General features: G+C 63.8%; 1 protein-coding gene across 1 annotated transcript; it reads left to right on the forward strand.

Moving 5' to 3' along the window:
- The first annotated feature begins 412 nt into the window (after positions 1-412).
- Rp1l1 (RP1 like 1) lies at positions 413-8,389 on the forward strand. Its single transcript, XM_048330975.1, has 5 exons — positions 413-1,000; positions 2,589-2,730; positions 4,010-5,715; positions 5,768-7,657; positions 7,742-8,389. Exons 1-5 carry the CDS (start codon positions 413-415, stop codon positions 8,387-8,389), a joined length of 4,974 nt encoding a protein of 1,657 aa, XP_048186932.1.
- Positions 8,390-12,995: the final 4,606 nt, after the last annotated feature.

Consider the following 12,995-nt stretch of genomic DNA (forward strand, 5'->3'; position numbering starts at 1 on the left):
AGAGGGCGAGAGACATGGCGAAAGGAGGGGGAGGGGGACAGCTGTGGCAGGCTTGTTCTACGCCAAGTGCTTTATAAGCATCACCTCGTTTAACGGTTATAACTGTGCAGAGCGACTGGGCTGCACCCTACAGATCTGGGGGTGGGGGGCGGGGGACTCTCAGCCCAGATTCCCTCATGGCGCCACCCAAGTCGTAAGGGGTGGGGCTGAGATTTGAACTCAGCTCTGCCCAAGGCCAAATCTCTGTCCTTTTGCACAGATGACTCAGCTGCCTCTGCACAGCCTAGCGGAGCCAGTTTGAGATCACAGGAAGCACTTCTGCGCAAAGGGGGGAGACAGGAAATGCACCCCGTGAGCCGCCCTCTGACCCCTCTCCCCTTTCACCCATAGCGGCTGCCTGGGCTTCTTCATCATGAACAGCACCCCAAGCAACGGCCAGGCCCCGGGCCGCCGGCAGCGCCTCCCGCCCTCCGCGGCTGGCACTCCCTCGGTCACCAAGGTCGCCCCGGCCAAGAAGATCACCTTCTTCAAGCGAGGGGACCCCCGGTGTGCCGGGGTTCGCGTGGCCGTTCACCAGCGAGCCTTCAAGACCTTCGGTGCCCTGATGGATGAGCTCTCTGGACGCATGCCTCTGTCTTTCGGGGTGCGCTCCGTCACCACGCCCCGGGGACTGCATAGCCTCAGCACCCTAGAACAGCTCCAAGATGGAGGCTGCTACCTCTGCTCCGACAGGAAGCCCCCCAAGACCCCCAGCGGGCCAGGTCGGCCCCCAGGGAGCAGCTCTTCCGCTCTGCAGTCCTGGGGTCTCACCGGTGGGCGGGAGACACTGGGCGCGACAGCCCCACGGAGAGTGACCCTGGTGAAGAATGGGGACCCCAGGTCCCGGAGGGGCACGGTTCTCAGTCACAGGAACACAAGGAGCCTGGCGGCCTTCCTCAGCAGGGCCTCCGACCTTCTGCGCTTCCCCGTGAAACAGCTGTACACAACCAGTGGGGAAAAGGTGAGCCGACGGGGTCTGACTCTTTCTTTTCCTCTTTTTTTTTTTTTTTTTGGTCAGTTATGGGGCTTGAACTTGAGGCCTGGGCACTGTCCCTGAGCTTTTCTTGCTAAGGCTAGAGCTCTATCACTTGGAGCCATAGCACCTCTTCTGGTTTCCTTGTGGGTAATTGGAGATAAGAGTCCCCTGAACTTTGCCGTCCAGGCTGGCTTTGAACCGGGATCCTCAGATCTCAGCCTCCTGAGTGGCTAGGATGACAGGCGTGAACCACCTACACCTGGTTGACTCTTTCTTAAACAAGTCCCTTGGCCCCTTAGAAGGAAAGAAGTTGTACTCTTGATTTCCCTAAGTCACAGTGAAGAGGTGAGGTCAATCCAACAGGCCTCCGTCCCGCCGGCCAGGGTGGAGCCCCTCCCAGCCGCACTGCCCGCCATTGACATGACCCAGGCACGGGAAGGTGACTGTCACGAGGCCCGGTAGCTGTCCAGAAGTAGGTACGGACAACGGACGGGGCTTTGGTCAACCACAGGCCTGTCTCTGTACCTTTCACTCGTTTCGCTTGTCCAGCACGAGAGCAAAGCTACCCGCGTGTTTTCGCAGTCACTTCGTGCGTAGCCCTTAGAGCTTCTGGGAACGCGATGGCCTCTCACTCTCCCCAGGGAGGGCTGTGTCTGGACTATCAGTTTTTCAGTACTCTGCAGGGTGCACATTCTTTTAGATCCTAGATCCGATTCTCCCCAAATGGCCCTACTTCTCTCCCGGTGATGGGAGCGCCACATTGACTTCAAGCCTCTCCTCCCCCTCAACAAGCCAGATCGCCCCCAAGAAGTAGGGTTATACGAATAAATTGGGTCCTATTGGTATTTCTGAGATGGGCTAGAAATCTAAATCGAAGAAGAAATATGCCTAGCAGTTGACACTCCATTTCTCACCAACTGAAAGATCTGGGGTGTAACAAAGGCGTACATCGTTTTCCTTGTGAGGGAGTGTGCCATTCTAACCAGAGGAAATGAGAAAGACCATCTTCTGCACTTGAAAGATGGCATTCAATTCCCCGGTACTACAAACGGCAGTGAACGCTATCAGTAGTGCTGACCGTTGGGTACGAAGCCCTCGGGGGGGGGGGGGGGCAGGTGAGGTCTTTGAAGAACAGGGGCCTGGACAAGAGCGTCGGACCCAGGAAGGGAAGGGCTCTCCGAGGAGAGCCGTGCTGTGGGGAGCAGAGGCAGTGGGCTTAGACTGTACTGGACACAGAGGCCAGGCAGCAGCAAGGACTGTCCAGCTGGGAACACAGTGTGACATTGAGTCAGGTCTCCCTGTGGGGGCCAGGGAGCTTTCTTCAGTGGCTGCTTGTGCAGACACACTCTGCGGGGGACATGGGGGCAGGAGCAGGCTCGGGGGGGGGGGCTGCCCTCCTTTCCATCCATGGTGAAATGCAGTCATGGACGCAGAGCTGGTGGAGATGGTGTTATGGGAAGAAGCTCTGTGGGGGAGCTTTGGCCCCAGACAGTGGTGGAGGAGTCGCTGGGGCAGGAAGGCTAGCAGAGGGGCATGCTGGCCAGGTGTCTGACCCCATGCTGGTCTTCTCCAGGTGGACTGTCTGCAAGCCTTGCTGCATAGCCCCTCTGTGCTGGTGTGTGTGGGGAATGAGGCCCTCAGGCCTCTGGAGGTAGACGATGCTGGGGAAACCAGGACTGGAACTGTATCCGGGCTGACTTCACAGAGCAAAAATGGTGAGTTGGGTCTGTGCTTTCTTTCCCAGTCTAGCCTGGGCTGGATGGAGGGGGGGGGGCGGTCCCGTAGGGCAGGCATCCCGTTGAGACGAGGCAGGAGACGGCGGCTGTGGCCCGGGTTCTCGGGCCGCCCTGATTTGTGGAGTCTCTTGCTCCTTCTCTGGGTAGAGCACTTGCTGGGAACGAGAGAGAATGTGCGGCGCAAGGCGGCGAGGGTTTGGAAATCCCGAGTGTCACGTTGCTAGGCTCTAAAACAACTTCCTTGGGAACCACGGTGGACACGACGTCACGGAGGTGCCTCGTGGAGTCATCCGTGGTTGTAGGCAACAGAGGTGGCCTGGAGCGGCCACAGGGCGCAAACAGGTGATGACTGCGATTGTCCATCCATCCACCTGACCACTTATAAGCCAGAACGCCTCCTCTGCGCCAGAGGAGGTGGTTTAAACATACACACATATTCATACGCGTACACATGTGATGCAAAATGGTTAGGATCACAATAGGCACCCTCTAGTGAATAAGCCAAGTCCTAGCCTTGGTGAGACTCTGTGAAAACACGAGCAACAGTGGCGTTACGGACTGCGGCACCTCCGGGAGGAGGCAAAGGTCCTTGCTCAGGTTCAGGCCCAGGCCCGGGCTCTGGGGAGCCGCGAAGCTCGCTTCTGACTAGATCTACAAGGGGTCTGTCCTGCTAGCCATGAGCTCAGCTTCGGCTGGCCCTGCCCTCCCAACGGGCATACCTCGGGGGATGAGGTAAGACACGTTTAGCCATCCATTCTTTCCCAGGGCCATTTCCAGTCCCCAGCAGTCCCTTTGCCTCGCCGGAGTGCAAGCTGGACTATCCATCTGTCATTGTATGTTCTGGCCCTCCCCCAAATGATTTATCAGTTCGATGCGCGAGGGTCATTGATCGCCACGCACAATCGCAAGCGCACGTTCCATGCACTAAGCTCAATACATAGCAAGCACTGCCGGAAGCGTGCTCGCTTTGTACAGGGAACGCGCAACGCGAGGCGTGGCCGCGCATTGTCAAAGCAAACCTACCGAGCCAACGGACGGACAGCGCTGCCCATCTTTGGCCGTTCAGAAGGCCGTTCTGCCTCCAGCGCCTCGACGGGCGGCTGGCAGCCGGGGGGGCTGGGTTCAGACTTCATTCTGTGGCTCTGCGGCTCCCCACGGCACCCCTGCAGAGGGTTCTTTGGGAACGGCCTTGCTCTTGCACTACGCTCCTGCCGCTCACTGCTTTCCCTCTCTTCTCTCGCTCTTCTCTGCGTACCAGGTCGCTGGGGACCAAAGGCCAAACAGAGCGAGATCCATCTGCGGTCCAGATCTGGGGGGAAGCCACCACCGTCTTCCTCACTGTCAGCCAAGTCTGGTGACCACCCCCCCTCCGGCCATCCTGCCTGCACGGGGCCTGCCCCCCACAGCCACCCTGGGGACGTGCCCACCCGCCCCGGGCCCTTGGTGGCCGGCGACAATGTGGAGAAGAATGTCCACGTGAACGAGGACGGCAGCCTGTCTGTGGAGATGAAGGTCCGCTTCCAGCTCCTGGGCGAGGACGCCCTGCTGTGGTCGCAGAGGCTGGGCTGGGCGGGCGCCCGCTCGGCGGTCCCCGGAGACGCGGGGCCTCCCTGCCGCAGGCCGGAGGGCCGTCCCTGCGGCTCTGTGGAGTCTGGGGCACCGCCAGGGTGCCGGGGAGCCTTCGGTACAGACCGGCAGCCGGGGCCCAGCTACGACATCTGGAGGAACCCGCTGTGCGTCCCCCGGGAGGGGCAGCCAGCTCCCAGGAGGACCTGGGTGCCCACCCAACGCGCCCACTGCGGGTACTACAGGCGCCAAGGGACCCGTGGCCCGGAGAGCATCGGCCCGGCCTCGAGTGCTGCCAACGCTGACACTTCCGAGACAGACTCCTGCGACCCCAGGGCCCTGGAAAGTGGGGGAGACAGCCGCGGCCCGTGCCCAGGCTCTGCGAGTGCCGCGCAGAGCAGGGTGCAGCAGGAAGCCGGCCAAGGCCCGTGCACGGAGGGACGGGGGCCCCGTGGCCTCCTGGGGCCTAGAACCCGGGGTGTCGCGAGGGCCTTTTCTGACTCATCAGCCAGCGCTGGGCCTCCCGGGGAGACCGGCAAGGGGGGTGGTCAGCATCCTGCCTGCCCGAGAAGAGCTGCGGCTTCCCGGGGGAAGGCCACCCAGGCCCGCAGCCCCAGGGCCGCCGCGCTCAGCCCTTCGTCTGGGAGCCACAAGGACCTCCGGGCGGAGAAGTGCGGACCGGGCGCCCGGTGCCAGCAGCCCAGGAGCCGGCTGCCCCCCCGGAGTCTGGACTACGCGCGCTCTTGGGGTGCAGAGGGAGGCTCCACCCCGCCTCCAGCCTCGGCCCCGGCCCCGCCCAGCCTCCCGGCCCTGCACCGGGCAGCCCGGAGAGGCCGTGCCAGGCGCTGCCCCGCACACCGGCCGGCAGCCCTGCCGGCACCGAGGCCGCCCGCCCGGAGAAGGGCCTCCCTCGGCGGCACGACGCCAGGCTCTCCCCAGAACCCACCCCGGGCTGGAGGACAGGCTCCCGGGGGCCCGAGGCCACCCGCCCTTGGCTCCCAGGACTTGGCGGTGGCCGCGAGTGACTCGGACGGTGCTTCTGGGTCCCATCGGCCCCGGGTGGCCTCTGAGGAGCCGGCGGGGCAGACCAAGTGCGGGGGGCACTCCTCGGCCCCCACACGAGGGGCGGGCAGCCTGGGGGACGAGGCTGGGAGCACCCCCGAGCCCCCCTCCTCCCCCTCCTCCTCCCCCTCCTCCGTCCTGCTGGATGGATGTCCCGGGGGTGGGGAGTCCCGAGCCCCCCCCCAGCGGCCGCTGCTCACGGACGGAGGCCGGCCCGGCCTTGGGGGACCCGACTCAGGCCTGCTGGGGGCGCAGCAGCTACGTCCCCACCCCCCCGGGGCAGCCCCCCCGGGCACGGACGCGCCCCTCGAGCTGCGGGGCGGACGGCGGGGCGGGGCCCGGGAGGGGGCGGCCGCGGACCTGTCCTCGCGCCCCGGACGCCCCGCAGGCGCGGGAGGAAGACCCCGGCGCGGGGCCCGGCCGTCTGCCCCACAGCTCGCCGGACGCCATCATCCGGGGGTGGCTGGACGACATCCCAGAGGCACCGGTGCTCATGGGGTACGGGGCGCTGGGGGAGCCCCCGGAGGCGGGCGGCGGCGGCCCCGAGGGCCTGGGCGCGGAGGAGGGCCCCGGGGACGACGCCCCTTCTCTGAAAGGCTCGGTGGCGCTGGCTGGGGCCCGGCGGCCCTCGGAGGGGGAGCCAGCAGAGGCCCTCCCGGCGGGGAGCCCTACGGGCCCTGAGCCAGAAGCCGCCCCCCACCCGGGCAAGGCCCCAGGAGAGGCGTCCGAGCCCCGGGAGGCCCAAGAGGGCGCGGGGGCCCGTGGGCGCGCTGGCGGGAGCCCGTGGGCGCTTCCCGGAAGGGCGGCCGCCCCCGCGCAGGTGGTGAAGGCCCTGCTGGGCGTCGGGCGGGACCGGCCCAGCAGCCTGCCCGAGGTGTCGAGCGCCGCGGCCCGCAGGCTCGGCCGCGCCGCCGGGGCCCTGGTCGCCTGCCTCGCCCGGCTCCACTTCTTCCACGAAGATCGCGGGGCCCCGGCTGGCAAAGCGAGGCGCCCGGGCTCCTCCGGGTGCCCGGAGCTACTGAGCGAGCTCTCCCCAGCCCTGTGGCCAAGGGGCGGCCTGGCGCGAGGCCGCGGGGACGCGGGCGTTGGGGTGCTCGCGTCCCCCCAGGCCCTGCCGGGGACGGAGGGCTTCACGCCCACCTCCTCCTCGGGCGTGGACGTCAGCAGCGGCTCGGGGGGCTCGGGGGGCTCCGGGGAAGGCAGCGGGCCCTGCGCCACGGAGCCGCCCCCGAAAGCCTCCCACGGGCCAGATCCTGGAACCCTGAGGTGTCCCCAGGACTTGGGCGCCCCACCGCCAAGATTCCCCACCAGCGCCCCCCACCTCCAGGAGCCGGGAAGGGACGGCGGGAGGCAGGAGCCAGGCCCGGGGCCGGAGGAGGCGCGGGCAGAGCGCACGGAGGGAGGAGGGGGGGCTGAGGAGGAGCGAGCCCTCCAGCAAGGCGCGCCCGGGGCTCGCTCTGGGGACGCCGAGGGCTCGCCGGAAGACGCGGGGGTGCCGGAAGAGGAAGCCGGAGGAGGCCCCGAGGGACCCGCGGAGCCCCCCGAAGGTTCCAGTGGCCCGGACTCCCGTGGCAGGCAGGGCCCACGCGGGTCGCCGGGGCAGGCTGCTTCGGAAGGGCCGTCCGGAGGCGCTCCGATGGGCCCCGCGTCTGGAAGGGAGAGCACGGCCCCGGCCCGCGGGGGCTCCCGGGACCCCGACCCCCGCTGGGTGTCCCAGCTGCTCCGGAAGATGGAGAAGGCCTTCCTGGCTCACCTGGCCGAGGCCGCGGGCGAGCTGCGGGCGCGCTGGGACCTGCAGGACGGCGGCGGGCTGGACCCCGTGGTGGCCGAGCTCACGCGGGACGTGGGCCTGCGGCTCCACGCGAGCACGGAGCGGGAGCTCCGCAAGGTCCGCAGCCGGGCCGGGAGGACCGCGCCGCCCAGGACGGTCCCCGCGCCTCCCCCAGCAGCTCTCCCGGCACAGGCGTCCCTGCAGACCGAGCGGCGCCGCCGTCTCTGGGGCCTGCACAACCTCTCGGGGTTCCCAGAACCGGGCCACGGCGGGGGGCTGCTGCCCCCGGCCCGGGAGGACGGGCCCGCCCCGGGCGCAGGGCTGGGCAGGGAGGCCGCGGGGGAGGACGCGTTCTGCCCTTGCCATGCCTGCGCCAGGAAGCCAGCGGCCCTCCCGCCCCCCCATTCCACCGCGGGCGCCCCCATCAGGAAGGCCTTTGACCTTCGGCAGATCCTGCAGAAGAAGAAAGGAGGGGGGGCAGAGCCTTCCCCGGAGGCCGTCCAGGGGGTGGGGGGAGCGAGGGTGCTGGGGAAGGGAGAGGGGGGCGAGGACAGCCAGAGGCCCCTCGGGAAGGAGGACCCCCAGCCCCAGGAGGCAGGGGGCGCCGAGTACCCCGAGAGGGAGGCGGCCGCCCCCAGCGCGCTGGAGCTGGACGGCGTGACGGAGCAGGGGGGACCCCGGGGCCGGGGCTCGGAGGAGGGGGCCGCTGTAGAGGCCGAGGGGGGACAGGCCGAGGGGGGCTGTGAAGCCAGAGAAGAGGGGCAGGCAGAGGCAGAAGACGGACATGAAGGGAAGGGAAAGAGTGGCTCTCTGGTGGATCCAGGGACGAGCCCGAGAGGGGAAGCTTCTAGAAGGAGCAGTCTAAACCAAGAAGGGAGGCCCACACCACCGGCTCCCCAGAGTCCAAGCCCCCCAACACCGTCTGCCACCCGTGGCTGCCCCGTCGCAGAGCCCCCGGGAGACCGCTCCCCGGCCTCCCGGCAAGGCGCCAGCGCGGACCCCGGGTGCCCCGACGTAGGAGCTCGGGGGGCTCCGCGTGCCGAGGGAAAAACCACCACCATGTATCCAGAAAGTTCCACTTCGGAGCAAGAAGAAGCCGCTTCAGACCCAGGGGTTCCAGTGCAGGGGGCGGAGGGAGACGACGATGTGGGAGGGGACGAGAGGGCTTCTGGAAGCTTCTCCCGCACCCACGCAGGGGACAGGGCAGAGCGCTTTGGCCGGGACGACTTGGATTTCTAGGCGTCAAGTGGCAGAGGAGTCCGGGAGCTGCTGGTTATCATGGTATTCTCTCTACCAGCCGACGTCAGGCTCGAGTCACCAGAGACACCCAAGGACCGTGGACCAAGTGTGGAAGCGACCGGGGACCTTCCAGCCGCGTTTCTATTTGCGTCGGCTTTTCCCTAACACATGTTTCCCATCGATCTCCTGTTGTTTTTCTCCTCGGCCTCTCCGAGCTCTTACCTCATTCGACTTCCAGGTGCTTTTTCCACCCTCTCCCCCTTTGCTGGTCTGGACTATTTCTGGCGACTCTGCAGATGTGGATACTTGGGGAAAGTAGATAAATTCAGGGTCTTTGGAAAAAAGTTTATTCTCAGCCCCCAGAGGTTTTCCCCCCCCTCTAAATTCATAATTTTTATTTTTAAGTGGGGGATATAAGTGCAAAAACTCAGGAAGGAGGAACTGCGGTCTCCCCTCTGCTAATGCAGGGTTCTGGTAGTAACTGGAGTATTCCTCTCCATCCTGGTCCTGGCATCTGCAGTTGAGATTGTTCCTGTGTGAAAAGGAACAGTCTGCTTTAAGATAACACACCTAAATAATCCCCAGAGCTTCCTAAGCCTAGCTTTTAGCCAGTGAAGACTGTTCCATTGTGAGGTGTATCCTTTGCTAAGCCAGGTGCGGGTGGCTGGTGGCTATAATCTTAGCTACTTAGGAAGCTGAGGTCTGAGGACTGTAATTCAGAGCCAGCCCCTGAAGGAGAGTCTGTGAGATTCTTGTCTCCAATTAACCAGCAAAGAGCCGGAAGGGGACCTGGATTCAAATGGTACAGCGCCAGCCTTGAGCTAAAAAAGTAAGGGGCCGTGCACCAAATTAACTAAACTGCATTATTTCTCTGATGTTGGCTATTTATGCTTCCATTAATTTGTTCTGAATTTTCCCCCCTGAACGTGTGATTCTTTCTTGGATTCTCAGACCTGAGATGATTGTATTACACAATGTGATTTTTTTTTGGTCAGTTGTGGGGCCTGGGTGCTATCCCTGAGCTCTTTTTGCTCAAGGCTAATGCTCTATCACTAAGAGCCACAGCACCATTTCCAGTTTTTGAGTGGCTAATTCGAGATAAGAGTCTCTCAGGGACTTTTCTGCCCAGGTGACTTTGAACTGTGATCCTCAGATCTCAGCCTTCTGAGTAGCTAAAATTACAGGCGTGAGCCTTGATGTGACTATTTCTAATGTTCTTCATATACTTTGGACCGATTGTTTTTCTAAAAGTATGAATTAACTTCACCTAGCCCTCCCTGTCCTCTTTTTTTTTTATATATTGTTCTTAAAATGAGAAATCATTTGCTAATTTTATGGGCATAAATAGCACTGCATTTCAATGTGGTGCTGTTTTAGATGTATTTGATTATGAACAACATGGAAATTTTTTCTAGATATTTAAAAATCCATTTGCACATAAATTATGCATATGCCTTTTACCAAGTTTTCTACTGAGATCCTAGCTTTATTTTTTAAATAAATTTATTTCATTTGCCCTTTGTCGCTTAAAAAAATGACATACTATTTGAGTATGCCCCGTGGCATGGCAGTGTGAAAGAAAACTCTAAAAAAAAATGGCTAAATGGTTAAAAAAAAAAAAGTAAATGACTCAATGGTTGAAAACTTAAATGGTTAAATTGACTTGGTGCACTTAAGACAATGTGTTTTAGAGGGATGAACCCATTCAAAGTACACTGTAAAAAAAAAAAAAAAAAAAAGGACACTGGCGGCCTCCCTAGAATGACCCCAGTGAACTCTCCACGGGCTGTTGGCACGTGTTGATGAGGCAACAAACGAAATAAAGCTGGTTTAAAAATTAGAATGTTAAGTGTGATTGAACTCACCTTGTGTGCTGCTGTAGTAGAGAAACCGCACCCTCCGTAGACCACACCTGGCTGGTGCTGGCCGGGCCTGCTCTGCCGGGGTCCCACCCGACCTGGGGGGCTTCTCCTCCGTGCCACCTTCCCCCCGCCCAGCGGTCTCCCCCGCGCACACGCCGTCGCTCCACGCCGCCTCCCCCGGCCTCCCCACGCGGGGTCCAGGCGAAGGCTGGGGGGGCTGAGGGCTCTTCCCCCCCGAGGGGTGACGGGAACGGCAGGGGCCAGAGGCCGCTGGAGGAGAGGCCCAGCGGCGACGCTGACCATGACGGCCAGAGGACCGGTCATCCGAGCCCTGGACAGGCGGCCATGGGGGCGGAGTGGGTCCGCGGCCGTCGGGTGGGAAGGACGCGACGAGACCCCCACCCCAGCGTGAGCCTCCTTCACCGTGAGCGTCAGAGGTCAACGGGTCCGTGGACTCGCAGGCTCGTCTGATACGTGTGCGCGTGCACGCGCGGGTGTATCTGCGTGTGCGCCTGCCGAGCAGGGGCCGGGGCGCCGCCTCACTGAAGCGGGGCTCTGGGGACCCCCGGGAGGGGCCTGAGAGGTGCTGCTCTAGAACGCGAGGGCTCTGGTTGGCACAGACGAGGTGGAGCAGGAACTATGGAACCTCCCTCGGGCATTCCCAAAGACATGGCCGGAGCGGGCTGCTGGGGGTCGGGGTCTGCGGGGGCCTCGTCCTGAGCCTCCGGAAGGACAGAAGGACGGACGGACGGGCTTCACCAGTCCCTGCAGTGCCAGGCCTGGCCGGCCGTGGACAGAGAAGCAGCAGCAACAGCTGGGCTCTAAGCCAGGTGTGGGCTCCTGGGGTGGGGGGGGGGATCAGCCAGGTGAGACAAGGAGAGGCCCCGAGCTCCCAGAGGAGGGGTCCGGCACAGCGGGGGGGACGCAGTCTTCTGTCTTCCAGATGTTTCTGCCGGGGGTGGGGCTTTCCTCACTGACCAGGCTTCCCACTCTGCCCCCAGCTCTCCCGTGATCGGAGTCAGTGTCCCGGGAGAACCGAGGCTCTCCTTGGTCCCGAGAGCGGAGAACACACACACACACACACACACACACACGCACGCACACACACACACACGTCTGCTGCCCCAGAGGAGCCGGCGGGGGGCCAGGTGACAGCCCGCCCCGTCTATAGACACCAGCCTTCCAGGGCCCGCAGCGAGCCATCGCTTCGCTCTGCCCTCGGAGCCGGAGGCCACCGCCCCAGGTGCCGCCCCCCCCCCCCCCGCCCTGGAGCAGGTGCAGGCCGGCCACTTCCCGCAGAGACCCCCAGAGGTCAGGTGCCTCTCAAGGTCACCCCGCAGCCCCGGTGAGGGCCGGGGTTAGAGCGAGGAGAAGCCGGGCCTGGCTGGGCTGCGGCCTCCTCCCCGCTCCGTGGGGGGTGGGGGCGGGCGGGGAGGGCAGCCTTCAGCCTAATTAGACACCGTAGAGGAGCGGGGACACGGGGGGCCGTGCTCGGAGATTAGCGCCCACTCCATAGATCATAGACACGCCAAGGACGTAATAAATAATCTGCCCAAAGGTTTTAAAGGTAAAAATCAGCAAACCATTAATAACGTCCCCAGCCCCATACATCACGCTGAAACCTTCCCATTACGCTCCCGAGCCCAGGCACATCTTCTGGGCCGCCCTCCCCCACCCTTTCCAGTGTGTTCTGCAGCTGGGGAGCCCCCCTCCCCCCTCCCCCCCCACTCCCCTGCAGCCTGGGGAACCCGGGAAGGGTGCTGTGGGGTTGGCCACGCCGGGTGTTTTGCCCAGTGTGTGGGCACAGAGAGGTGGGGAGGAGGGAACCCCGGGGTTCCCTCCTTGTTCCCTCCTCCCCCCTCAACTTCTCCCCATGGAGGGAGGGAGCCCATGGCCACAACCCCTCCCCAGCTCGAGGCAGGAATAAGGCCGCCTCCCACTTGGCGATGAGGGGCTTAATTAATTAACACAACAGGGTCACTTTAAATAGAATTGCTGATGGCTGAGTTTCTCACTTCCCACGTGTAACCCCCCCCCCCACGCACACACGCACGGAGGGGGACCGCAGGCAGCCACAGGGAGCTGGGCCTGGGCTCTCCAGGCTGGGGGGGGGGCGCATCGTGTCTGAGTGACCCTGCTTGTCTGGGAGAGGGAGAAGGATGACCGGGGACCCTGGGTGAATCTGCCCCGAGGTGGGGGAGGAGGGAGGGAAACGGGGCAGCTGGGAGGTTGGTACAGGCCAGGCCTGGTGGTTCCTGGCCCGCAGATCGCACCCAGATGCGGGCCTGTGACATGGGAGGAGCAGGGCAGAGCCACGACCAGGTGGAGAAAGGAAGGCCTGGCATCCGATCCGGCCCCCCGACCCTGGCGGAGAGCTCCGGCCCCGGCCACCGGGGGTGTGAAGACGGAGCCCTGCGCTCCCGCACCGCTGCCTCCCGGGGAAGTCTCCCTCGGGGGCCACAAGCCCCTCAGGATGCTGGTTTCCTGACCCAAAGCCCTTCCGGGGCTCCACCCAGCCCCGACGTCCAGGTCTGCGCCACCTCCCCACACAGCCCGTCGGTCGGGCTCCTGGAGAGGAGAGGCGGGTGCGGCGGCCCTGGGAGAACCCGGAGGCGGCCTGCCTCGCCCCGGGCTGACCTGACGCAGTTGGCCTGCGGTTTTACGAAGCCCCCTCTGGTTTCCCTTTGGCCCTCAGCGCCATCCAGAGAAGGAGCAGCCACGAGACAGAGGAGGGCAAGAGAAAC

The sequence above is a fragment of the Perognathus longimembris genome, chromosome 21 (genome assembly GCF_023159225.1).
Source record: "Perognathus longimembris pacificus isolate PPM17 chromosome 21, ASM2315922v1, whole genome shotgun sequence".
Taxonomy (NCBI): domain Eukaryota; kingdom Metazoa; phylum Chordata; class Mammalia; order Rodentia; family Heteromyidae; genus Perognathus; species Perognathus longimembris.